Consider the following 27,290-nt stretch of genomic DNA (forward strand, 5'->3'; position numbering starts at 1 on the left):
TCCTAAGCCAGCACAGGCCCTCAGCACCTTGGCACCTGAAACGTCCCCCACAGACTTCCTTCCAGCTAGTAGTGGGAGATGGTACAGAGACTGCAGGAGCTGTAAGGGTGGCGAGGAACAGGAAAGGCGGCTGGGGCGGGAGAAAGAAGAGTTGGGGTGACAGCTTGTCCCCCCCACCTTTGGACCAAAGGTCAGAGTTGTGAAATGGGCTCCCTGAGGGGGAGGGGCAAACTGCCAAAGCCCCATCAAAGGAGAGTTGGTGGGAAGAAGAAGAATACGGTTCTCACGAGGAAGGGCGCCCAAGCCTCGGCTTCCGGGGGAAAGTTTGGGTGGGACTGAGAATAAACCCCCAATGTTTATTCAGGGGAACACAGCCTGCCCATCTCTTTCACCCTCTCATAGCCCCTGGAGCTCTAGACCTAGGACCCTACGAGAATGGGAGAGGTACAAGTCCCCACAGAACCTTCTCCTGTAACGGATGCTCATTCACCCCTCCTCAGGGCCTCCCAGAAGGCCCGGGAGGCGGAGTCTGTAGTCAGTTTTGTGCCCAACCACACTTGTGGCCAGACTATCTTCCCTCCCAAGGAAATCTCCTTAGCGTAAGTTACAGGAGACCTCTGCCTAGACAAGGGCCAGGTGGGATGACCTCTCTGGGGACTTTCTGCCTGGATCATCTTCCCATTTGGGCCCTCTCAGCCTTCTTTCTGGGTCTGGGGCAGGCAGTAGACAAGGGCATCCCAACTCTGGATAACCAACCCCCCACAGAAAACACCCCACTAAGCTGAGGGTGAGGGGTGGGCCCAGCAGGAAGGGAACAAGACCCACCTCCTCCCAAATTCCACAACCCAATCCCCCTCACCCCTACCTACAACCTTGGACCTGAGCAGGAAGCCCTAGCAATACATTCTGCTTCTGTCCCAAGAAGCACAGGGGTTTAAGTGTGGCCTCTGGGTCTTCCTCTCCTCTTCCCCACTCAGAAAGGTCTCACTTTCTGAGTCTTCTGGGAGAACTTGCTTCCCTGGGGGTGAAGGGGTGGGTGGGGACACACACAGGAGAGCAGCCAAAATCTAACATTCTTTCTGAGGTCAGTTTCTTCCTGAGTTGTCAAAAGAAAAAGAAAAACAGCAAATTCTACACATCTTACAAAAATAAGAGACCTAAAATATTAAACAAGCTACATTTCTGGGATTTCCCCCCTCAAAAACAAACAACAACAAAAAACCCTTCTTTGGGTGCTTTTTTCTCTTTTCTTTTCTTTTTTTTTTTTTTTTTTTTTTGCTTGACTCCCACAGACCCAAGGTTTCAGCTGGGTGAGGGATACGGGGTGGGAGGGGACTCCCTACCCCTCCTCTTCAGCCCCTAGACCTCCATATCTCCTGAAAAGGACACTGCAGTCTTTGAATGTGAGGGACAGAAGGCAGGGAGAGGGACCAAGAGACAAGAGGGGCTGGAGAGCAAGGGATGGAGACAGAAGCACAGAGGGTGATAGATGGAGAGACAGGGGAGGGAGAAGCAAAAGAGAAACAGGGCCAGCGCGGGGCGGGGGGATGGGGGGGAGGTATGGTCAGTGACAAAGCGACGGGGAAAGAAAACTACGCGAACGCAGAGAAAGGGGGAAGTGGAAGAGGGGGAGGGAGCCATTCAGAGAGCAAGGAGACAAAAGGATTGTGGCGAGAGAGCAGGAGTTCCTTCGGCCCCCGGGCCGGCCGTCCGCGGGGCGGAGATGGCGAGCTTCCCGTCCACAATAAATAGGAAAAACCTGAGTACACAGCGCATACGGCATCTATCTGCCTAGCAGAAGCATTTTCCTTCCCACGAACAAAAACCATCCACCGGCAGCCCCCTTCTCTCCCCCACCCCATATCCCTCACTCCGCACCCCCCAGCCCGGTGGGGTTAAAGACGTCCCTCCCGAACAGAGGGGCGGGGAGGGGGCGGCGGCTCCCGCGGCCTCACGGAGCGCCTTCAGTGTCCGAAGCCGTACATTTTGTCCCACTCCACGAACGAGTCCAGCTCCTTGGGCGAGGCCCTAGGGCCCACCTTGGGCAGCGCCGCCTCCAAGTCCTTGTAGGAGAGGGGGCGCTGCAGCCCCGGGAGGCCCGCCCCGGCCGCCGCCTGCTGGCACAGCTGCCCCAACTCGCCCCCGGAGAAGCCCTGGGTGCCCTGCACCAGGGCCGCCAGCTCCCGCTCGCTCAGCGCGCAGCCCTGCTGGGCCAGCGCCCGCTGCAGGATCTGCCCGCGGGCCGGGCCGTCGGGCAGCGTCACGTAGAAGCGGAGAGCGAAGCGCCGGCGAGTCGCCTCGTCCAGGGCCGCGGGCCGCGAGGTGGTGCCCACGACCAGCACGCCGTCGGCTCCCGCGCCGCAGCCGCCGTCCAGGCAGGCCAGGAGCGGCGCCTGCAGCGCGCCCGCGGCGGTCGCGCCGTCCTCCCGAGCCGACAGCAGCGCGTCCACCTCGCTGATGAGGAGCACGGCGGGCGGGCGGCAGCGCGCAGCCGCGAAGGCGGCCTGGAGGAGGCGCGCGCCCTCAGCAGAGGCCGGCGCGGCAAGCGTGGCTCCGCGCAGGCGCAGCAGCGTTGCGCCCAGCTGTGTGGCGAGGCAGCGACCCAGCAGCGCTTTACCGGCGCCCCGCGGCCCAAAGAGCAGCACGGTCCGCGGCGGGCGCGGGCTGCCGGGGTAGGCGGGCGGCCTCAGCAGGGGCCACACCAGCTCCTCCTCCAGCGCCGCCTTGAGCGCGCCCTGGCCCGCCACGTCCGCCCACTGCACCGGCGGCCCGCAGTCCACCATCTTGCTGGTCACCAGCTCCAGGGCCCCCGGGTCCACACCTTTGGGAGGCTCCCCCGACGGCACCGCGAAGCCCCCGCGGGGAGCCAGCGCCGGGGATCGCTCCGGAAACTTCTCAAAGGGCTCGAGTTGCGGGCCGTAGACGGGGGAGCCCAGGACCTTGAGGGGGACGCCGCCACCGTACTTGCCTGATGCCTCCTCCGCCGCTCCCGGCGGCTTCGCCCGGAACCCGTTGCCCCGACACTCGCCGTTGTCCGCGGCGGGGTAGGAGGCGCCGTCGGCCGCCGGGGCCTTGGCGGGCTCGAAGGCGTACTTGCGGTAGCGGCCCTCGGCGCCTTCGTCGGCGGCCTTGCGCTTCAGCGACACCCCGGCCTCCGAGGCCCCCTGGAAGCCGTAGGAAGAGGGCGGTGGCCGGGACGGGGCGGGCGTGGGCAGGGGCGTGGGCGCCGCCAAGCCCGAGGTTAGGTAGGGGGCCGGGGGCGGGGCGGGCGGCGGTGGGAGGGTCCCATAGCCCGGCTGCGCGGCGTAGCCCCCCGCTGGGTAGTTGTACAGAGGCCCAGAGGGGCCGTAGCCCGGCGGGGGCGGGGGCTGCAGGAGCGCGGCCGGGGGCGGCGGGGGCAGCGCGGCGCCGGTCTGCGTACAGTAACCGGGCGCCAGGTATCCCCCGCCGTAGCCCGCCGCGTACTCGGGCGCCGCCGACGGGCCCCCGCACGCGTTGCCGGCGTAGAGGGGTTCAGGCAGGTTACCGGCTAAAACCGGGGAACCCCCGAGGCCCCCGGAGCCGCCCCCAGTGCCCGACTTGGTTCCCGGGAGGCCCTCGTGGAGCGAGGCCAAGGGGTAGGGGGTCTCCGGCCCCGGCCAGGGCTCGGGGTCCCCCTTGGCGCCGTTGAGGAAGGCGGCGTCGCCGTAGCCGCCCAGGGTGGGGCGCTCGTAAGGCGAGTCCAGGACCCCCGAGTACTTCTCTGCGTAGCGCTTGAGGAGGTTGGAGGCAGTGAGGGCAGAGATGTCGTCGTGTGCCCAAGCATAGTGGCAGCGCTGGCGACCCCCGGGGGGCAACTCCAACTTGTGGGCCGGCGACGGGGTGGTGGAGGAGACGTCCAGGTGCTGCTCTGGCCACTGGTTGAGGGGCTGGGCGTGTTCCGGTGTCCAGTGCATCTTCGACAGAGCTTCAGGCAAGAGAGAGGAGAGTCTAGTGAGACCCTGCAGAGCCTCTGAGAACCCGTCGACTGCCAGCCACGGGCCGATCTTCTTAAACCTTAGCTTGGGACAGGTTGGTTTTCCGGCATCCACCCACACCGTTCCACCCTCCCCAGGCTGTCTTCTGGCACCAGAAACACCATATTTGACTTGTTCCTCATGTCCCACAATTAAAGTTATCTGAAGATACTTTCCGCAGATCCAAGATGGATCTGAAAATGACATGTTTGGCCCTAACTTCACCTTCTAGGTAACAACTATTGTTTTGTCCTGGCCCCTCCAGCCCTGCCCTCTAGGACACATGGTCCTTACTTTTAGACCTGTTGTAGTGAAGGGTCAGGCAATGGGTAGTCCTCCCTTCCCCCGCCCCCAGCCCTGGGAGTAGTCAAACCCAGGTGGGGCTCATTCAGTAACAGATATTTGCTGCACACCCACCATGTGCTAGGCACTACAGGGGCACTGGGGTTGTGTAAAGGCCCCTGGCCTAGCGGTGGCCCCGCAGTCTGATAGTCCTAAGTGCTCTGTTCACCTTAGCCTTCCCTGAGGCTCCAGGGATCCCTTTGGGCCTGAAGTGAGGGATGCCAGTGTCAGTGGCAGCACCATATCGTCCCTGAGAAACCCCAGAGGCTGACCCAGAAGCATTCACTTCCTTTCTACTTGGTTTCTTTTAGTCTCTACCTGATGAAGTTAGAGCACCTGGGTTCCAGACGCAATTCTGCCCATGACGACTGGGTGCCCAGAGCAGGTGCTGCCACCTGCCTCGTTCACAAAATGTTACACCACAGTACAAAAAGTTTGTTTAGAAAAGACATATATGTCTTCTAGAGAAGATGGGACCAAGTTAGTTCACAGCAGTGCGAAGTTAGTGCACATCATAGAAAGTGGGTCACAAATTTGTCTCTGAGCTTCCCAGGAACCAAATAACTCACCTTGCAAAGTAAAAAAAAAACACCATCATACTCAAAAGAAGCAAAAATGTTCCTGGCATAGAGATCATGGAACTTTTTTTCATGGACCTCAGGAAGCCGACCGGTGAGATGTAATAAAAGTGGCCTCTTCAGTGGCCGTGCCATAAACACGGCAGAAGTGTTAACACGGCTGTTTTGTACACTGTCCCTCAGCACCAGTCCAGGCGTGGGCCACACTGGTAAAAGGGATTCAAGGCCTGGGGAACAGCACTTTCCAGGCATATGGCTTCAACTGGTTGGCCTGATCCGAGGATAACATCTCAAAGACTAAATGGGCCCATGACATGCCAGAGAAGATTTTTGCTGATGATTATTTTTCAAACCTAAGCTTTTGATAAGACAAGTTAACCTTACAGGTTCAATATTCTTTCTTCAACAAAATTTTATCGAGGGACTTCCCTGGTGGCACAGTGGTTAAGAATCTGCCTACCAATGCAGGGGACATGGGTTTGAGCCCTGGTCCAGGAAGATCCCACATGCCATGGAGCAACTAAGCCTGCGTGCCACAACTACTGAGCCTGCACTCTAGAGCCTGCGAGCCACAACTACTGAAGCCCGCGCGCCCTAGAGGCCATGCTCCGCAACAAGAGAAGCCACTGCAATGAGAAGCCCGCGCACCGCGACGAAGAGCAGCCCCCACTCGCCGTAACTAGAGAAAGCCTGCGCGCAGCAACGAAGACCCAACGCAGCCATAAATAAATAAAATTTAAAAAAATTTTTTTTTTATTGAGCACATACTAAGAGCTGCGCTGGGCATGGGGGCAGGTTGAAAGGTGAATATGATGGTTCAACCAGGTGGAGGAGACAGACAACATCCTTTATGAGGTGGGAAAACAGAGGTGTGTGCCAAGAGCTCTAGGGCTCGGGGGAACGTGCCATGCCTGGTTGAGAAGGCCTCACCAGGGAGGGGTATCTTTGCTGGACCTTGAAGGGTGAGAGACCAAAACTGACCAGACCAGCTGGAGGGTTCCAGCCCCTTCAAAGATGCAGAGCACAGTGCGTTGAGAAAGCCAGGGCTGGAATAGTTCATATGCCCTCTCTCCTCCTTCAAGATGCCTTACTGCCACCTTCTGGAAAATCATAATAAATCTACAAATCTACCACGTCTATGATGTGAACTGTGTCCCTTTAGAAGTAGGGCTCCTGTGCAGTGCACAACCTACATAACCATATGCTGTAAGCCTAGGGGGAGCACCAAGAACTGTTGGGTCCCTGGAGCCTTGCAAGTGGGTATATGTGGGGGGAGTGGTAGAAGAAGAGGCTGAAAGTAATCAGACCGCTTCTCAGGCTCTCCACAGTTGCCCTTACTTGCAGCAGCCTGACTGTGTATCACCTCTTATGGCTGTAACCTGATGTCAGTGCGTGAGGACAGTCTTTGAAAATAAAACTATTTACTCTCATCCCCGCTGCCCTAGGGAAGGCATGAGCCACGGATACTAAATCTTTAAAAGAGGAGTTCTTAGATTTGTTTCGCCTCCATCTGAGAGGTGATCCTGGCCACCAATGGCGGGAGAGCAGAGCAGAGACAGCAGAACTGAGGGTGAGGTCTGAGGGATGCAGATATGCAGCTCCTACTGAGGGGTCTCCAAAGAACAGAGGCTTCACCTATTGTCAAAGAAGTAATGTCCTGGGATATCAGAAATCCCAAGTGGTTCTACTTGCAGGGTCATATGTGGTAACGTCAGAGTCATACAAATGCAAAAATTGTGTTATGATGTAGCCCCCCAAACCTGTTTTTTTTTAATTCACTATTATCTGTGAATATAGATAAGGAGCTTTGGCTCCTTAATATAGGGGAAAGAGATTTGAACTTGATGAGAGCACTTTCCCTGAACTTATTAAACTGGGCATGCTGGGGGTAAAGGGTGGCCCCTCCCAGAAGGACATACATAGACACAGCAAGGAAAGCTCTGGGTCTGGACTTGTTCACACACATTTCCCTCACCCACTGCCAGATCCGCTGTTCCTCCTCGTCGCTGTCATGCAGTATCCTCCCTGCCCCTCTCAGCCAGCTCCTGCCCTGGCCTGCAGCCGCCTTCACTCAGGTCCCCACTCTCCAGACCAAGCACTCAGGCCCTGGGCCGCATTGAACCACTCCACCTCAGCCATTGTGGACTCCAGGAACCCACTACCTCTGGCCCTCCAAACCTGTCCTCCCAGCTGCACACCCGTCTATCTCATCTGCTCCGGGCTCAGCCCCTTCCAGGCTCTCCTAGCCCCTGCCCAAAGGGGCCCTTGTCCACCGCAGCTCGTCCCACCCACTTTGAGATTGTCTCTTCCCTCAATCCCCTCAGATATTGGCCTTCCGCTTCAGGCCGTTCTCTTCCATTTTCGCCAGGGGCACGTCTCCCTCACCTCTGGCCTTCTATTTTCACCTTTATCTACATCTGCATCCATTTTGCAGGCCAGGTGGCCTGAGGGTCCCTCCACCCCAACCCATGACCCCATCTGGCCCAGGCTGGGACCTTGCCCCGTTAATTAACTATTCTTCCCCACTGCCCTGGCCTGGCTCCATCCCCACAGCAAGCTTAATTCTTTCCCATTGTCAAAAAGACTTCCTGTACCCTAAGTCCCCCACTAACTACCAGCCCATCGCTCTTGCCCTTCTCCTTCATTCTTCCCTCAAGTGTCACTCTCTGCCTGCAGTGATAGCAGGGGAGAGCGTGCAGTCTCCCTGCCCTCACCCTCAGGCCAGGCCAGTTACAGCCCTCTCCTCTCACACGGGGGGGGGGGGGGGGGGGGCGGGGCCTGCCTGGGGCCCGCCCAAGCTGCTGCTAGTCAGCCTCCCGCACGAGCTGGAGGGATCTCCCCTGGAGAGGGACCCCAGCTCCTTCCCAGGTTCATAGGGCACACGGCAGTCCCTACGTCAGCTGAGCTACACATGACGGAAGGCCTGGGGGACTCGGGGGAAGGTATGGGTTTTGAATCAGAGAGACCTGGGTTTGAATCCAGGCTCAAACACTTACGGCGTGAGCCTGAGCAGCCTGCCTAACCTCACTGAAGCTCAATTTCTCCATCTGTTAAAGGGCATAACATATGCCTTGCAGAATGGCCATGAGGATTTAAAAAGATAACATAAGTACACAGTCCAGCGTCGGATATAAAGTAGAATGACAAATGGTACAATTAGGAACCTGAGCAGCGGCCCAACCTTGCTGAGTGAATCCGAACAAGTCACTTCCCCTTGGGGTTGGGGGAATGTGAAGAATGTTCCAGCTCTGATATGACAGACTGGTCCTTATGCCATTTCCTCTCTGTCCCCAACGGGGGCAGAGCCAGCCCCTTCTCTGTGCTTTATGCACTGTCTTGTGTAGCCCTCACAACAGCCCAGTGAGAAATACTACTGTCATCATCCCCATTTGGCAGATGAAGAGACTGAGGTACAGAGAGATTAATACATCCCTAAGGTCACACAGCTGTTACCCAGGGGAGCAGGATTCAGACCCCAGCAGTCTAACTACAGGGCCCAGGCCCTGACCTCTTGGCTGCACTATCTCCCTGGTCTAGCCCTTGGTACTTACAGCCAGAGAAGAGCCTGAGGCCATGACACAGCCTCCACCAAGGATCGTTTCCTTGGCCCTAAGGAAACGTGTTTCGGTGTTTACCTGGGAATGTGGCTATGCTTCAAGTGCTGTATGCTTACCCTTCAAACCTGCAGTTGGAAGCACCTCCCCCTGGGGGATCCCAAGTTAACTGTGCCCCACACGCAGAAGAATATGTGCCCTCTCACTGCAAAACAGCCCAAGTAGAGCTGTCCCTTCCCCCCCCCCAACCTTGCCATCTGATAAGCACTCACACCCCTAGGCTGGGCAGACAGTTCCTTATTTGGGTGTGTGGCCTTCACTGGGGGTGGCTGGGACTCTGTGGAGAAAACACCACTTTTTGAAACTGTACCCTTTGGGGAGCAAAGGAGGTCAGGCTCCTGAAGCAGCTCTTTCTCTGCAGACCCTTGGAGGCTGGAACCCCACTTGACTCCACACACAGAGTGCAGTCCTTCAAACTCATAGGTGGTCCATAAATAGTAACAGAAAAAATTGCTGGATGGAAGGGGAGGAAAGAATCCTATAAAACCCTCCCCTCATTTGTAGGAAGTCTTCCAGGATCAAAGAGGGAAGTGATTGGGCCTTTACAAATGGCCAAGGCACTCAATGCACTGATATCAGTCCTCTTGGGCCTCTCCGATCCCCGTGGACCAGGCCCAGGACACTCCGTGCATCAGGTCTAACACAGGCTGTGATAGTGTGATTTACGATAAGAAATATATATGGGTTGGCCAAAGAATTCGTTCGGATTTTTCTGTAACATCTTACAGAAAAGACCGAACGAACTTTCTGGCCAGCCCAATATTTAGTCTTCATCCACTGTTCCTGACTCACAGCTCCCCAAACCCTTGGAATTTCCTAAGCATAAGAGTGACGGGAGCATCTTTCATTATAATAGTTGGTCTCTTGTCGGAGTTCCTGAAATAGCTTCAGAGCAATAAAGATGAAATTGGTGTCCTGTGATTCCTAACATGCCCCTTTCAACCACACCTGAGTTTATGTTAATGAGGTGATTTTTGGAAAGCTCCTAGGAAACCTAAGGATGAAGGCTGGTTGCAAGGGGAAGCAGCCATGATTAGAGGGTTGGAACTTTCAGCGCCCCCCACCCCACCTCCCAGGAAAAGGAGAGGGGCTGGAGACTGAGCTCCATCGCCAGTGGCCAATGGCTTAATCGCTGTTGGCTGTGTAGGAGGCCTCCACAAAAACCCCAGAGGACGGGGTTGGGAGAGCTTCTGGGTTGGCGAACACGTGGAGGTGCTGGGAGGGTGGCTGCTGGGAAAGGGCATGGAAGCTCCATGCATCTTCCCATATACCTGCCTTTTGCATCTCTTCCATCCAGCTGTTCCTGACTTAAATCCTTTTATAATAAACCAATAATCTAGTAAGTAAACTGGTTTCTTGAGCTCCGTGAGCAACTCTAGCAAATTAATCGAACTGGAGGAGGGGGTCGTGGGAACCTCTGATTTACACCCCACTGGTCAGAAGCACAGGTAACAGCCCAGACTCGTGATTGGCATCTGAAGGAAGCAGTCCTGTAGGACTGGGCCCTTAACCGGTGGGAGCTGCCGCTAAGTCCAGTAGATTGTGTCAGAATTGAGTTAAATGTGTAGGACACCCAGCTGGTGTCCCAGAACTGGCTGGTGTTGGAAGTGAAGCAGTGTGAGAGAAAGGGGGACACGCAGGGGGAGAGTGTCTCTCCCTCACACAACCCTCCGCCCTCACTCTGACATCTAGAAACAGCAGACACCCTGAGCTGTCCCTGTGTGACCACGGGCAAGACACCCAACCTCTCCAAGCCTCACTTTCTTCAGCTGTCAAATGAGATGGTGTAGATGATGGACAGCAAACTTGCTCTCACTAGGAACCCTTTAAATGAGTTTTATACAGGCTGAGGTGGGAAGGGACCCCAACCGTGCCGTGTCAACACCCCCTTCCGACTCCCTAAGGGGGCCCCTAACACGCCCTCCCCATCTCACAGAAGTTCTCTGGTTCAGAATTCCCTGACCCACAGGGCTGGGGGCGGGGCAGGAAGGAGGGGCAGCTGTGTGGCGGCTCCAGGCCTGGGTGGAGAAGGGCCGATGTCACCCTCCTGGGCCAGCTCCTCGGGCTCCATTATCTCAGCCTGGGACAAAGGGGCTGGAGTGGAGAATCCCATTGTTGGGCCTCGTATGGAAATCTCATTAATCTATTCACCACGGCTCCCACAGGCCTTTTGTCCCAGGCTTTTTGTCTCCCGCTCACAACTGATGCCCCGGGGGGTCTCTGGCTGGCTGGCAGAGCTTGAAGGGGACAGTCCCCCATCCACTGGGCCCTGCCCCCTCGTGCCAACCCCCAGTTACTGCAAGAGGAGAGGAGACGGAGGGCACCCGGGAGCCTCTGGAGGACAGGACAGGTCACCTGCCTCAGCCCTTGCACCCACTATCTAGGAAGCTGTTCCCCCAGCACAGCTGGACCCCCAGCACCCCGCCCTAGACACAGGGCCTAGCATGGGTAGGGCTCAGGAAGTGTTTAGGGGATGAACCAGAGGAGGCCAGAGAGGCAGCTACAAAACTCTGCGCCACAAGGGCCGCAGCCCATTTTCTTCAGGTTCACTGTCTTGTTTCCGTCCAGCCAGCCAAACACTTTCATATACCTTCAGAGTGCCAGCCACTGAGCAGCAGCTGTCACAGGGGCAAAACTGGATCAAACCCTTCCTTGCAACTCTACCATCTCACAGGGAAGATAAGGTGAAAGTGGTTATGGTCATAGGTAGGAAGGGAAGAGAAGAGAAAGGAAAGGAAGAGGGATGGAGAGAAAGAAAAAGAAAGAAAGAAGGGAAGAAAGAGAAGGAAAGAGGAGGAAAGAATGAAAGAGCAAGAAAGAAAAGAAAAGAATTAATACTGGCAGTTGGGCGGCAGTGGAGCCTATTTTCGGTGGGGAATCAGAGCAGCACCTAAAATGGGTCTCTGCAGACAGAAAGCACTGGGGTGTGTTCGCAGCCGAGCTGAGCAGGGAGTGCTGGCACATCCGTGTCATCACTCACCACCCAACACCCCACCTAAGTAGACAGTATTTACAGATGATAAAACTGAGTCCCAGGGAGGAGGTCCTGCTTGCCCAAGGTCAGAAAGAGGGCCTCCTCCTTCTGGCCAGCGTTTTCGCGCCTCCACAGGCTCTGGTAAGGCAAGGATACAAATTGAGGAGCAGACCCTGGAGGGGAGCAGGGGTCCACCCAGCAGATCTCAACACTCCCCTCCATGTCCCTAAACTCACTCCTTGGCTGGAAAAATGGAGAACTGGAGCTGGGGAAGGGGGAAGGGAGAGCCATAGGGAGATGAGGAAGGGGTCACATGCCAGGAGGTGGGAATGGTCGGAGCCAAAAGAAATCTGGAAAACAGCCCTGCTCATTCCAGCCTACAGGGCTTTGCTCACCCAGGTCCACTCACTGGAAAGTTCTCCCTGTGCCAACTAGCTCTTTCCCATCTTTCAAGGCCCATGGCAGGTCCTTCCTCCTTCATGCATCCTCCTTGGCCACTCCAGCCCTAACTGACCCCTTGCCTTTTGGGGAGAGCTGGAGAAAGTCCCTCCTGGCAAGAAGAACACAGGCTGTTCTTCCTCTTGCGCCTGGATCCCATCCCCTTTCAGTGCTCAGGGACTGTGTTCCCTCAACTCTCCCCCCTCCTGCATGATCAGTTTCCCCGCCTACTGCGTCATCCTCATCAGCCCGCAAACATGCTGCTCCTTTTCCCATCTTGGGGTCGGGGGAGCTCAAGAGGATCTCTTGATCCCTTTCCAACTACATCCTATTGCACTCTGCTTGCTTTTTACCAAAATAAAAAAAACAAAACAAAAGCAAGAAAGAGTTTAAAAGATGCCTATACTACAAGTTCTGATTCCTCCCCTCCCATTCTCTCTTGAACGCCCCCCATCCAGGCTTTCACACCCAGCGTTCCAGCTGTCTGCGTGCGCGCTGTTAAGTCTGACAGTCAGTCAGATGGCCAGTCCTCAGCTCAGCGGCATTGGACTCAGCCGATCCCCCCTCCTTCCCGAAGCTTCTTCACTGGGCGCCCCGCCCCCTCTCCTCCTCCACCTCTTTCAGACCCTCCTTTCACCCCTCCCCTCTGAGCCTTGCCGAGCCCAGGGCTCAGTCCTTGGAGCCTTCTCTCCACATTAATTCCTTGGAGACCCCATCCAGGCTCACGGCCTTGACCATCGGCTGTACACTGAGGATTCTCCAGCCTAGTTCCCCCCCATGCACACCCCACTGGCATAGTCAACCTTCTTCCTGACCCCTCCCCGCTTAAATGTTTAATGGACATAATTGACATGTCCAAAAATCAAACTTCGGACTTTCTCACCCACCCCCGACCTACCCACCACCCACTACTCCCACCCTGGGTCCTCCCCACCTCAGGAAATGGCAGCCTCATCCCTTCTAGGTGCTCAAGCCAGAAACCTGGGGGTCACCTCTAACTTCTCTCCTTCACACCTCAGACCAGCAAATCAGACTGGCCCCGGCTTCCAAATCTATCCAAACTGCAGCCACCTCTCACCACTCCGGCGACATCTCTTACCCAGAGCACGGCAGCAGCCTCCCACTCTCCCCTCCCCATGTCCACTCTTGTCCCCCACTCTCTAGTCGCAACGTAGTAGCCACAGGACCTTTGAAAACATGTCTGAGCATGTCATTCTTCTGCCCAGAAGCTTCCAGAGGCTCCTATCTCACTGGGAATAAAAGCCAGGGTCCCCCTAGTAGCCGACCTCATCCCACCGATCTGCTTCCCCTCACCTCCAGGCCTCCCCTCCCACCACTGTCCCCTGGCGCCTCCCCTCCAGTCACACTGGCTTCCTCACTGCTCCCCGCACACTGGCTTTGCTCCCACCTCAGAGGCCCTGGCCTTGCTGCACTCTGTGCCTGAGACACTCTTTCCCCAGATCTCTGCACGGCTCACACCCTCACTCACTCCAGGCCTCTGCTCAACTGTCACCTCATCAGACCCTGACCCCCCAACCTGATGTCCTCTGTAGCACTCATCATAATCTGACCTACTTGTTGCTTTATCTTCTTGGACCCACTGGAAACTTACAAGAAAGCAGGTACTTGGTTTTGTTCACTGTCATATCCCAAGCACCTAGGACAGTACCTAGAGCACAGTAAGTTCTTAATAGACTCTGTAGAGTGGATGGATGGATGGATGGATGGATGAGCAAAGAGGCTTGAAAGTGCTTCTGTGTCCAAATAAAGAAAAAAATCCAGGTGACTAAATTTGAGCCCACATGAGCTGTTGAGGGTGGCAAGAGGCAAAGCCAGGGAATTACTTCAGGAGTGGATGGGGAGGGATTGCCTGGAAGGGGAATCCGTGTCTGTGAACACCAGAGGAAATACCCAGCCCTGATCTGGCTGGAGCTGAAGGACACCCAGTCTCCCAGGGACCCCACCTGGCCTTCTTCTTTTTTTTTTCTTTTTCCCCAAAACATCTTCCTCCTCCTCTCTTCCCCCAGCCAGGCCTCTGGGAGAGGACAAAAGGGGCAATGGAATTCCCATCAAAGGCCACCGGACACATGGTAAAGAGATCAGGGCCCTTGGGATCCTGCTTCCTCAAGGTAGTAAGGCCTCCCCGCCAGTCTGGCTCCTCTCTGGGATGGGGGTGGCAGGGGGCGTGGGGTGTGCTCTGGCCCCGGACTCCTCATATGTCAAATGCCAAACAGCAGGAGGCTGGCCAAGCAGCCCCCATCTGGGCTGTGTGTGTGCACACGCGCTGGGGGGAGGGGAGAGTGCAGAAATCCCTGCTTGTGTCCGCGGTCAGGGCCACAGACAAGCTGTGACCATCTGTTGTCGTCTTGAGAGGCCAGGCCAGGGGCCGAGCACCCTTGAGGATAAACCTTCCCTTTCTCCCAGCCTTCTAGTGTTTGCAGAGAACTTGGATAATTACCATTCAGTTTCATCCTCTCGACTTCCCTGCTAGATAAACATATTCTCCCCATTTTACAGAAGAGGAAATGGAGGCTCAGAGAAGGGGGAGTGATTCTCCCAAGGTCACAACAGCTAGTAAGAGGGGAAGCTGAGATTCTCAGCCCATGCTGCCAGCCCCTCCCTATCTCAGCCTTGGCCAAGGTGCCTGGGTGCCAAACACAGGGCCCCCTCAGGGCTAGGCTCTCAGGCACAGCTCCAGCCCAAGCCTGCTCCCCACCCCCTCTTCCAGGAAGCCTTCTAGGACTGACACCCCCAAGGAAGTTCTAAGACGCTTCAAAGTCTAGAGCTCTATACAGCCACTCCTTTCCCACCCTGGGCTGTTGGTCTGTCCCTGGGTATTGGGCCCCCTCACCGGCCAGGACCTCTTAAGGGCCGCTCAGTCACCCACCTGCATTGGGGCCGGGGTGCTCTGACAGACTGGGGAGGGGGCACCGCACGCTGCGAAGAACCCCGTCTAAGGTCACACAGGCAGGAAGGGATCTGCACCCAAGAGCCTGGCTTCCACCTCTGAACACAGCCTCTAATCCTGTGCTGCCCACATCGCAGCTGCTAGCCACAGGGAGCTATTTAAATTCATTAAAAGGTACTAATTATTTAAAATTAAATCACTTATGATTACTTATTAATTATTTAAAAATAAAAAATGTATGATTAAAGTGACATTCAGTTAAAGGAATTTCCTCGACAGCACTAGCCACACTCCAAGCTCTCACTAGTCACATGGGGTAGTGGCACCTGCATGGTCAGCGCGGACACAGAGCACCCCTATCACTGCAGAAAGTTCCACGGCACAGTGCTGCTCTCATCCCAGCCGGGACTTGCTTCTGCAGCCGGGGTGCCTCCCACTACAGCTGCAGCCTCCGCCGCTTTCTCTTGAACTTGAATGGAGTCTCATTTCTTAGGGTCTCCAGGTAAGACATCCCTAGGACTCGGATTCCGTTCCTCAGGACTCCAGCTTCCCCAGGAGCCGGGGAGGGAGGGCAGACGAGCTGAACCCACCACTCCCCGCCAGCCCAGCCTGTCCCGCCTGCCACCAGCAGAGGAGGGGCAGGCTGAAGAGGAGAGGACAGTAGGACAGGGCAGTTTGTCATCTGGCCCTTCAGGCTGTGCTTCCTTCCCTCCCCCCTCAGCTGCTCAACACCCATCCCCCCTCGCCTACCATCCTCATCCTCATCAAATCCCATGGACAGATGGGGGCCGGCAGGGGAAAACGTGACCACTGTGAAAGCACTCTCCAGTGCAACAGAGTCTGGGGGTCACAGCTGTGTCCCCTGAGGCCTGGCCAGTCCTTCATGCCCGCCCTTGTGTCAGCAGTGAGAGAAGGGGGGGTACTTAGGAATCTTAGTAGGAGATTTAGGAATCTGTAGATGCTGGATTATTCCAGCAGACACAACCCCAGTTAAAAATGCAGTCAGTCATGTGGTCACTCATCCATCCATCCATTCAGCGCACACTGAATAAGTCCCGCCACGTCAAGAGGTAATAAGAGGGTGTAAAGATGGACAGGTGGGCTCCCTAACCAGCTTGACCAGGTAGGGACGTGGCTTATTCTGGACTTAATCCTCGTTGCGGGCTAGATGAAGATCCTTTGTCTCTGCCCAGTGGTCTAAGCAGGATGGACAGCCTCCCTCAAACCACCCCCCCAAACAGGCGCACAGCGCGTGTGTGCGCTCGCGCGTGCGCACACACACACACACACACACACACACACACTCCCAGCTGCTGCCATGAACTCCCTCCCATGGTCTTTCTAGCCAATCACAGCACTGAAGGGTAAGTCCCACTGCCCAGCGGCCCCCAGGGAGTGTATTAGCACATTTGAACCGCTCAACCTGCAATGACAAAGCCTGGGGCCTTGGGAGGAGACACAGCGGGAGGGGAGGGGGGCCTGTGGGGAGCTGTCCTCCCTCCTCTCCCAGAGGAAAGCTCAGGACTAAATTAAGCATTCTGGGGCACAGAGGAATTTGGGGGCCCCAGCTCCAGCAGTGAATAAGCGATCCATAAAATCCCAATTTACACACTCACTGATCAAACGGCCCATCTACTCCCCTAGGAACTTGGGCATGGCTCCTGGGCTTTCCCCTCTCTTGCAGAAGGTGCTGGGGTGCCAGACCCAGGACACAGGCAGCCAACGCTTTATCTGCAGACTCAGTCTCATCCCCGATCCCCATGAGGCACACCCATTCCCAGGGCTTGGGGACCTGCCTGTACCCACTGTGTTCTGGCTGCCTTTGGTGGGACTCGTCAGGTCTGCCCTCTATGAATGACAGCTCTTCTTCTCTCCTGTGCTGCCCTGGGGCTGCCGGGGCTGACTTCAGCCTCATCAGAGCTGCTAATCACTTTTCCAGCTCTGAAGCCCTACTCTCCTGCCCACTCCCTTCTTTCCGACAGCCCCTCCATGTTTTCTCTTGACCCTCATCCTGGTGGCTGTAGCTGCTGGGAGATGCTCTAAGCCCTTTCCTTCCAGCCACACAATCTCACCCCTTCCGCAGGCTGGGAAGATATCCAGAAACACAGGGCAAGGAATACGGGTTTCCTATCCCCAACTCATCTATCTCCCTGGAGACAGCAGGTAGGGAGAACTGGCCTAGTTATCACCCTTCCCCCTTCCCCCAAAGAGAACTCAATTTGTCTCCACCTACCTCGATTTTGTTTGCTTTATTTAGGCTGCCTGAAATTTCAGTAACAGAAAACCATGCTGGTTAACAGGCATCCTCTTTTAAATTACCTACAGCTCCAGGAGATTCTGGGCTATCAGCCACTCTGCCCTCAATGAAGGTTAGCAAAGCTGATTGGCTTCTCTCCATGCCTGCTTGAGAGTGGCCCTACTGAGCAAGTAGAATTTTCATCAAGGCCAAGTAAAGCGAGTCTTCGGGGCTGGTAACTGCATTAAGGGCAGCAGAGCCCACCCTACTACGACCTCTTCTCACTACCTGAGCTGTGTTGGAGCAGGTCAGTGGGGGCTTTAACTGCTGGGCCCTGGGACAGGACAGAAAGGGAGGGAGGGCTCACCCTATGTCCATGCTTTCCGGAGGGCTTGGTGGGTCAGGCTGCTATCTCCCAGAGGCCATTGCCTCCTGGGCCCGGAGCTCGATCTCCATGACGTCATTGAGTCCCCCCAACAGACTGCTAGGAGGGGTTTATGGTGCGAGCCCACTGGACAGCAGGACACACACTCCTTCCCTTCTTCCTCCTTTCCTCACCTTCACTGGCTGCTCCCAGGGACCCTCAAATGCAGCCTGGACTCACTGGTGACTTCAGTTAGGCAGGTGTCTGAAGACTGACCTGGGGCTGGGGGTCTCTGAGCCCACCTGGCAAGCCCAGGGGTCCATCTGGAGGTCACAGTCCCACCTCCTTCCTAGGGCTCAGATGATGCGGGGAGTGGGTCAGCCTCTGAGATGTGGGGCAAGTGTCTCAACCTCTCTGTTTCCTCCGGCGTGAAATGGGGGAACCAGCATGTCCCAGCATGCCCCCAGGCTGGCACGAGGGCAGTGAAGGAAGGGTGGTACTCTCAAGAATGGCTGGAGGGAGCCAGGGGTTGGGGCAAGACACCAGGCCTGGCTCTGACTTGGCTCCCAAGAGGCCTGGCCAGGCACTTCAGCCTGAAGAAGGCGGGGTCGGGGAGACTCTCTGGCGCCAAAAGGATCCAATGCGCTCGAGAAACTCCTAGGAGAGAAGGGCATTTTCCAAGCTGGGCCCCAGAGCGGAGGCATCACCCTGCGGTGTAAGGCCCCTGTCCTGCCCCTCTCGACTGCTGGGTGGGACCGTGGGGGGAACTGAGAACTGAGCTCCACGGCTGAAGCCCACGGCTTCCCTTGACCCCTGGCCCTGCTGCCCTGTGCCCTGGAGCACCTCTCACCCACTCCTCCTCTGCCAGTAGAAGGAGGAGCCCCGGGGCCCTGCCCCCTCTCTGCCCTCTGTCCAACTTAGAAAATGCCCAGATAATGTCACATGCCCCTTCAGGTCCCTCTTGAGAACCCACCGTGCCAGACCCAACTTCCTCCCGAGCCACACTCTTCCTGTCCCTGGGAATCTTGGGGAGCACTCGGCTTCTCAACACAGAGTGGGGACAGCAGCGGGCACTGGTGGAGGAGGCTGTGGTCACTGGGGTTACTGGCCTGCTCCCCGGGGCTGGGTGAGACCCTCCCAGTGCCTGTCTCCTCGTGGATCTGCATCTGGGGGCCCTCGTCCCTTGGGACTTGGCCCTGCATGGCTGTGGGAGGGGGAAGAGGTCAGGGCTCTTGATCAGTGTTCAGTCGTAGGCCCCTTGTGCAATCTAGTAAACCTGTGGTCTGTTCTCAAAAGTATTTGTCAGTGCATAAGATAAAAATACACAAGAGAAGAAAAAGGTGTAACTATATATCGTGACAGATGTTAGCTAGACTTATTGTGGTGACCATTTCATACTGTATACGAAAATCAAATCATTATGTTGTACACCTGAAACTAACGTTATATGTCAATTATACCTCAACTAAGAAACAAATAATACATGGGACTACTTTGTCAATTATACCTTAATAAACCTGTGGAGGGGGTAGAATTCTTAAAATATTCAATACACGGGGCTACACAGGGAATTAATAACATTGGAATACAACGCTATTCATGAGCTCCTCCGGGATCACGGATCACGGGTGTTTAGCCCAAGAGACAAAGGCCCCCTCTCAGACTCCACCCCCTTCCCCCCAGCCAAGCTTAGGATCCAAGGTTGACTTGAGTCAGTTTGGGTGGCATGTGGCCTCCAAAAGGCTTAAGCTTTAAAGTCTGTGTGATCCTATGTTCCCAGGCCCCAAATATACCCCCTCCCCGTGCATAGGGGTGTGTGAGAGACACCCCGCACAGGGCCAGAGCAGAGCAGCGGTAAGGGAGCAGGCCCAGGCAGCCTACCCAGGCTGCCCCAGCAGCTGCCTCTGCCCCCTCCTACTCCCTTCCCAGCCCTGGGGGAGCCGAGCTGAGTAACTCCAGCTATGCAGCCTGGCCGGTCTACCTGGGCGTGAGTGGGCAGGGCTGTCCTCGAGGGGGTGGCCCCCTACACCTGCGGGGCCACAGGAACAGAAAGAGAAATCGGGGGGGGGGGGGGGATGGTGCTGGGCAAAAACCAAACAACCACAGCAACTCCTGTCTGCTCCGGTCTGGGACCCCAGCACGTGTGCCAAGCACTGCTGTAAGCACATGAGTTCATGTAATCCTCACAATAACCCCAGGAAGGAAGTATGACTGTTACTCCCATGTTACAGAGGAGGAAACTGAGGCATAGTTAACTTGTCGAAGTCACCAAGCTAGGACACGGTGCTGGGTGGCAGCTCTGTGCAGGCCCTCGGCTCCCCCCCACCCCATCCTCGAATGAGGCGAATCTGCCATGAAAGATTTTTGGCTTAATGTTAGCTGTCTGAGAACATGTAGGTTGTCTCTGGAAGTGATAAGCTCCCCATCAGTAGAGGCATTCAACACGAGAGGCTGTCTACAGGGAGGGGCACTCTTGGGCAGGTTGATGGGCTCTTCCTCTCCTCTCTGCAATTTTTCTGGGTCATCCCCACTTACATGTCTAATAGGCACTGCAAACCCAACAAGTCTAAAAACTGAACTCCTGACCACCCCACCCCGATGAGGCAGCTCCATCTTTCCCAATAACGGGCTCAAACCCCAAAACTCTGACCCGAGAGGGCTACAGTATGGAAGATGGTGACAGGAGAATGGCCATCCCACATAGAACACAGGTCACCTGGAAAAGGAGCCCCTTCCTAGAGGGGTGAGCATCTGGCCACCAATGACCGCTGTCTCTCTGAGGAGCTGGGTGGGAGGGGCGATCCCCCCTGGTGGCCAAAGTCCCACTGGAGCCCCTCTGCCCCAACAGAAACCTCCAGGTAGACCGGGTAGATGTGGAAGAACATGAGGCAGGGGGAGGTGTCTTTTTGCAGTATAACCTGAATCTCGCCAGTTTTCTTTCCCCACTGGCCTGGAAAGAAGAAAAAACACCCCAGACTCTCAAGCATCCAAGGGCCCAACAGGCCAGTCAGCAGCAGGTGGACTCTCCCAGTTTCCTAATTCCCACTGTCAAAAAGATGGAGCTGCCTCATCGGGGTGGGGTGGTCAGGAGTTCGGTTTTTAGACTTGTTGGGTTTGCAGTGCCTATTAGACATGTAAGTGGGGATGACCCAGAAAAATTGCAGAGAGGAGAGGAATAGCCCGAATTAGGGCCTCTGTCACCTATGAACAGCCTCCCTCGGGGGAAAAAGAAGTCTCCTCGGGACTCTGCCGAAGATGCAAGGCCCTGCTGTGAAGGAAGTGGTCTTTTCCAAGTCTCTCCTCTCCATCCCATCCTGGGTCCTGTCCACCGCTCCCCAGCTCAAGTGCCTTCGGAGGCTCCCTCCTACGCAGGGAAAGCAAGGAGAGCGGTTCTGAAAGCTTAGCCTGTCCTTTTGCCTATTCTCTGGTCCTTGACTGTCTTGTAAGCTCCTGGAAAGTGGGACCACATCAGAAATAATGCTTGTTGTTGGGGCTTCCCTGGTGGCGCAGTGGTTGAGAATCCGCCTGCCAATGCAGGGGACACGGGTTCGAGCCCTGGTCTGGGAAGATCCCAAATGCCGCGGAGCAACTGGGCCCGTGAGCCACAATTACTGAGCCTGCACGTCTGGAGCCTGTGCTCCGCAACAAGAGAGGCCGCGATAGGGAGAGGCCCGCGCACCACGATGAAGAGTGGCCCCCCCTCGCCGCAACTAGAGAAAGCCCTCGCACAGAAACGAAGACCCAACACAGCCATAAATAAATAAATAAATTTAAGAAATAATGCTTGTTGGATGAAAGCCTGCCCAGATAAAGTATCTGGGCCTGGCTCAGGACCCTGCTGAGTGTGAGGTGAGTGTAGCAGTGCTTCACGGGGGTGCCTGTAGCAAAGCAAACAGCGCCAGGGCTAAGGATGCGCTCTGCTCCTTCCAGGCCACATGGGAAGCCGAGGGTTGTTATGGAAGATCCGAGGCAGGAAAGCCCCACTCAGGGGCTGGTATGTAGGTGCCCGGGGACTGTGTGGGGAGTCTCAGGGGCCCAGGAATCCCAGCACTGGCTGGGCACCGTCTGGAACCTGGCCGAGATACGACCAGGACCTGGCACGGTGCCAGCACCCAGCAGGTGCTTGACCCAGGTTTGTTAGAATAAAATGCAGCCTCTTTGCCACATCTTCCCATCCATCCCCAATTGATTAATTCCAGCACTGGGTAGGGGATCAGGTGGCCTGAATCTGCCAGGCAGTGAGGGGAGGCAGGGGGGAGGCAGCTTCCACCTCCTGGATTCCAGAGGTAGCCAAGCTGGCTCCCCTCTCACCCACCTCCTGAGCCCCGCTCCTGCCCTGACTCTATCTACTTTGGAGAGAGCTTCAAAGATGACCTGGGCAAGCCCTGCCCTGGGCCAGAACTTTCACACACATGTCCCCTCTTTCTCCTTGCTCCTATGCTGGGAGTTGGTTCTCTGCAGTGGGTTCTGAATCACCGAGTGGGTCACCAGAGGTAGGCATATACTTCAGAGACAAAGGACACACTATGTGAAACCAACACCTCTATCACCTATGAACTCACGCTAGTGTTCTTACCCCCATTTTGCAGATGAACACATCGAGACACAAACAGAGTATGTGACTTGTCCAGGGCAATTAGACCTGATTAGTGGCAGGGTCATTGCAGCCCAGGGCTTGGCCCCTCGGGTAGGGCGCATGATTGGTCATCATAAATTGGGATTGGGGCCTACGGAGGTTGGTGCCTAACGCTACCATTCACTGAGAACACCCCACCCCACCACCAGTCCCCAAGGTGAATTGCAAAGGCTGACTGTCCACGCCTCCGTACTAAAGGAGAAGAGAGCCAGGCACCTGGATGGCTCCCACTGCAATCCCTTCTCCTTGGCTGGCCCAAGCAGGAAAATGTCAACATCATCAGCAATCAGAGACGGTCCCAACTCACGATGGTTTGACTTACAACTTTTTGACTTTACAATGGTGCGATACGCATTCAGTAGAAACCGTACTTTGAATTGTGAATGTTGATCTTTTCCCGGGCTAGCGATCAATATGCAGTAGGATCCTCTCTCGTGATGCTGGGCAGTGGCAGTGAGCCGCAGCTCCCAGTCAGCCATGCCACCACGAGGGCAAACAACTGATACAAAACAACCATTTTGCACCCATTAAGCCATTCTGTTTTTCACTTTCGGTACAGTCTTCAATAACTTACATGAGATTTTGAACACTTCGTTATAAAATACGCTTTGTGTTTGATGATTTTGCCCAACTGTAAGCTAATGCAAGTTTTCTGGTCACCTGTAAGGTAGGCTAGGCTAAGCTATGATGTTCAGTAGGCTAGGTGTATTAAATGTGTTTTTGACTTACAATAATTTTAACTTACGATGGTTCTATCAGGACATAACCCCATCGTAAGTTAAGGGAGATCTGTATAGCCCTGAGAACTGTCCCCTGCATTTCTGACCAGGCCTTCACAGGCCCACAGTCCTTCAAGACTGGGACTCAGGGCTTCCGGCTCCTGCCTCATTTAATCCTCACGATAATGTTTATGAGGAGGGCACCATGATTAGTCCCATTTCTCAGATGAGATATAGAATATTTAATAAGCACTATGTAAGTAAGTATTACCTATGATTCATCAAGTCGCTTAAGAGAGTGCTCAGAAAAGAGCTAGACTCTCTTGCCACTCATCCGTGTTCCTGGGGATGAGTGGGTCCTAAAACAAAACAACCCTTGGACCTCCTCTCTCCAGGTGACACATTCAGAGGTGACTAGCCCATACCCCGACCCAGGCAGTGTGAACCTTTCCCATTCAAAGGCTGGCCCAGCAGCTCCGTCCGATACCCCTGGTCTCTTGGCTCATCCTGTCAACCTTCCATGGAGACAGCATCAAGTGGAGGGCAGGAGTGCTGGGCTGCAGGCCCCACTCTGCTCTCAGCACTTCAGGGGGGTCTGGATTGGGGTGAGGGTTTCTTGATGTAGGGTTCCCATGGGTGTCACGGGGTCCAAGAACCCTCTAAAGCAGAAGGCGAAGTCTAGTATCGAGTGATGGAAGTGCATTTTTCTGGGGATGGCTTTTGAGGGGTCTGTAAATCAAAAAAAAGTTATGGACCCAGGACTGGGTAATCTTGAAGACCCCTCCCATTCCTAGTTATTCTTGGGCTACATGCATTTAAACATAAACTCCACTCCTCATCCTTCAAGGCCAACCTCAGTAGCCACTCTGGAAAACTCTAAGATTTCTTGCTTCTTTGACTGCAGCATAAGGCTTGGGACCCACATAGCCTTGTAGGGTCTCTCCTGCCTTGATCTTCCTCACTAGCCTGCCAGCTCCAAAAAGGGAGCAGGGCCAGACCAGGGCTGAGATGGCAGAAGGCACCAGTATACCCCATGGTCGGCCTAGTGGGGCTTACCCCAGCCCACAGCCTCTGACCACGGGAAGGCAGAGGCTCTCGGTGTTGTGGACCACAGGTGTACCCGGCCTCAGGTCCACCTCTCTCCACAGCGGCCCTGGAACCTCACTGAGCCATGCTCCCGCAAAGAACCTGGTTTTCATTAAATCGGGTAGAGGAGTCATTAGCTGCCAGCCAAGTCAAGAAGAAGCAAACTTCTGCTAGAAGGCATAGGGAGAGCAAGGGAGACCAGCCTGTCCCCTGCGATCCCTGGCTGACCGAGGTGGGGGGAGGGGGAGGCGGGAAGGCTGGGCTCCTAAGGGTCCAGCAACTGCAGCAGTAGGAGCTGGGGGTGGAGAGTGGGGGCAGTCTTGGCCCAGATAATAAGCAATTGTTAATGTGATCCATATGGATCCTGACTGGCCTCTCTGTTTAACAGGATGATAATGGCAGGGAAAGAATGCTGGTCTGTGGGGAAAGGAAGGGGCAAAGTCCTCCCTGGACTTGGGGATGGGGGAGGGTCAGCAAATGAGGAGGAGGAAGAGACCCACCCAGGGGTCTCCACCCACCCAGGAGCACAGAGTTATTTGCCTGGAAGTGTCCAGATGCCATGCTTTGCAGGCTGCCCTTACAAAACCCCTTTTATTCAGCCAACAAATATTTATGGAGCACCCACAAGGTGCCAGGCGTCCCCAGTGGGGACAGGGCGCGGGGAAGTATATGCTCCACCCCTGTCCTCCAGGAGGAAGAGCCTAGTGTGGACTCAGCCTCAGAGGCTGACAGGAGGCACAGGTGCAGGGTTAGGAGAACATGTAGGGAGGAGCAAGTGACAAGAGCTGCCGGCTCTGGAGAGGGTATATGGAGGAAGTGTGGCATCCGAGTCGGGCCCTGAAGAATGAGGAGGTTGTGGAGAGACAGGGACAATGGGAAAGCATTTGGCCAAGGGAACAGCCAGAGCAAAGGCAGAGAGGCGTGAAATTGCGTGGAGAGAGTCTGAGGTCTCAGCAATAAAGCTGCAGCCCAGGCAGGGGAGGGGAGGGGAGGGGATTCTTGCTCCATAAAAAGCTGTGGCCATGGATGACCAGGAGGAAGGCAGGAAAGGGCTCTGAGAACAACACACTCCGGTCTGGTCCCTCTCATGCCCCGCTCCAGTCGGCGCAGTGGAATTGTCCACTCATGGGATCCTCAGCCCAGCCCAGCCCAGCCCACCCTTACACCACAGCCCGAAAATCCCGCAGGCCCTCGGAGGTCAAACTCATCCCTGTGTCTCTCAGCTCTCCTCTTCTTCTCCTGAGGAGACGGGGGTCCCCCTGAAAAGTGGGGGTTATTGGGCCTCCCCCGGAGCAACTCCGCTGCCCCACAGAGCTAATTCCCTTTGGCGCCAAGAGGGCTTTCCTCGAGAAGATATTACAGGGAGGGCACGAGGGTCGCTCCTTACAGGGGTGGTTGCTGAGGACACCAGCGGAATCAAGTGGAAATAAATGAAATGGCGTTAAATATGGGAGAGGGGGATTTACGAGGCCTGTCACCCGGTGGAGCGAAGCTGGCCGGTAGGCCCCGCCCCTTTCTCGCCCACCCCAGTAAGTCCCGTCCCGCCCCCTGCCCCGCCGCTCCGGCGGCCGCCGGGTACCGGCGTGCGGCTGGGTCCCCGCGGCGCTCAGCCACGAGCCGCGCAGCGCGTCCGTCCTCCAGGGTCACAGCGCAGCGGAGGACGCGCTTGCTCCCGGCTAGAAGCTCCGGGATGGGGGCTCTGAGGAACCCCAGCCCGGCCGCTTCCAGGACGATGCACAGGGGTTCAGGTTGGGCTCTGGAAGGGTCTGGGGCTCCCCTGGGCAGGGTCAGAGTTCTTAGGACCACTGCATCACCTGGCCCACTCCAGCGACTCTACAGGGAAGGCTCTGGGCCCCGAGAACCGAGAAGTTCTCCCGCCCCGCGGAAGCCCAGAGTGGGCTTCGAAACGGATCCCCATTCCTCGCTGCCTGGCCGAAGGCTGGAGTCCGCTCAGCCGCGGCAGCCCGCGCGGACGACAACACAAACATTCTTCCGTCCTCTATTCTCCTCCAAATTAGGTATCCATGGAGACAGGGCCTGGCAGCCTGACAGCCCCACGGCCTAATCCTGATTTAGTGACCGTCCCTTTAACAGCCCACCCACCCGTCCACCCACCGCTGCGCTCTGGGCTCCTGGCTGCCTCTGGACGCAGACTCCAGGCCACTTACACTCGCCCCCGCGCAGACCCCTTCCCAGGCCTCCTCCGCCCAGGGGCCGAGAAGGGGGCCTACATTTGCTGAGCACCTCCTGTGTGCCCAACCCTAGCGGAGGACCCTCTATCGAGCGGGTTCCTTAGCAAGGGAATCTCTGTGTAGACAGACCAAGAGAGGGCTCTTGGAGTGGGGAAGTTTAAAGGGCTCTCGGGAGAGAGGGCCGGGAGCTCAGAGGGTCACCCTCGCAGCCTGTAGCGCACGGGTGAAGGTAAGTTGCTTCCTGCAACACCCTGACTCTGAGATGGGGGCTATGCTCTCCCGGGCCAGAAGAGAAGAAAGGCAGGGGTTGGGCGTGAGGGACGCAGGACCCGCAGGGCCCGAAGTGGCCTCAGTCTCCTGTCACTGCCCCGTCACGATGCTGGGGAATCTCCGGGCCTGGAACCCAGTCCCCACCCCCCTCCCTCACACACAGGGGCCGCTGGACAAAGACCTGACGGAGTGGGAGGGGCCTCGGGCCGGCCCTCGGGCTCCGGACACTGGATCCTTCTGGGACCCGAACCCGCAAATTCTGGTTCCCCACCCCCAATCCCGCAGGCTCCCCCCAGAGCCTGCTGCTCGCTATTGCTGCAGCCTCCGCACCAAAGGGGGCGGCGAAGAGGGTGCCCATCGGCGGCGGAGAGGAGAGCCCCTTCTCTGCCCGCCCCCTCCCCCCGGGAAGTGACCCTCGGCTCCCACGCACCCGCTGGGGTCTCTCGCTGGCCTTGCCCTTCGACCCCCGCCTCGTTGAACCCCGCGCCCCGCAGCCCCCGCCCTCTCCGGCCCTCGCACTGCCCCGCGCCCGCGGACAAAGCTCCGGACACCCCGACCGAACGAACGGTCACCACCCCCTGACCCCGGCCCGCCCGCGCGCTCCCGTGCCTGCCCCCGCCGGGCCCGCGGCCCCGTACCTCGGCATCCCGGCCGGGTCCTAGGTGAGTGTGCGCGGCCTGGGGGGGCGTCCGGCCCCGGGGCTGGGGCGCGGGCCGGGGGCGACAGGCCGGGGCTGGGGGGCAGCGGCGCTCACCATCCTGGAGCCGCTACTGCTGCGGCTGCTGCAGCCGCCGCGGGCGGGAGCGGGACTGGGCAGTGGGGGTGGCCGGACAAGGGGCCGCCCCGGCTCCCCCCGCAGGCAGGACCCCCACCCCCACCCCCGCCTCCCCTCGCCCGCCCCCAGCGCCCTCCCTCGCAGGCCTTTGCTCCCCTCCCCT

The 27,290-nt window shown here is 56.7% G+C and overlaps 1 protein-coding gene across 1 annotated transcript; it reads right to left on the bottom strand.

Annotated features, from left to right (window-relative positions):
* Positions 1-1,898: 1,898 nt before the first annotated feature.
* Positions 1,899-27,067, bottom strand: FIGNL2 (fidgetin like 2). The gene is made up of 2 exons (XM_059934604.1): positions 26,991-27,067; positions 1,899-3,946 (listed from the first exon to the last, which is right to left on the bottom strand). Exon 2 carries the CDS (start codon positions 3,933-3,935, stop codon positions 1,965-1,967), a length of 1,971 nt encoding a protein of 656 aa, XP_059790587.1. The 5' UTR covers positions 3,936-3,946; positions 26,991-27,067; the 3' UTR covers positions 1,899-1,964.
* Positions 27,068-27,290: the final 223 nt, after the last annotated feature.

The sequence above is a fragment of the Balaenoptera ricei genome, chromosome 10, assembly GCF_028023285.1.
Source record: "Balaenoptera ricei isolate mBalRic1 chromosome 10, mBalRic1.hap2, whole genome shotgun sequence".
Lineage (NCBI taxonomy): Eukaryota > Metazoa > Chordata > Mammalia > Artiodactyla > Balaenopteridae > Balaenoptera > Balaenoptera ricei.

Excerpts from the sequence above, each read along its gene's own strand:
- FIGNL2 (XM_059934604.1), bottom strand. The coding sequence starts at position 3,935 with ATGCACTGGACACCGGAACACGCCCAGCCCCTCAACCAGTGGCCAGAG.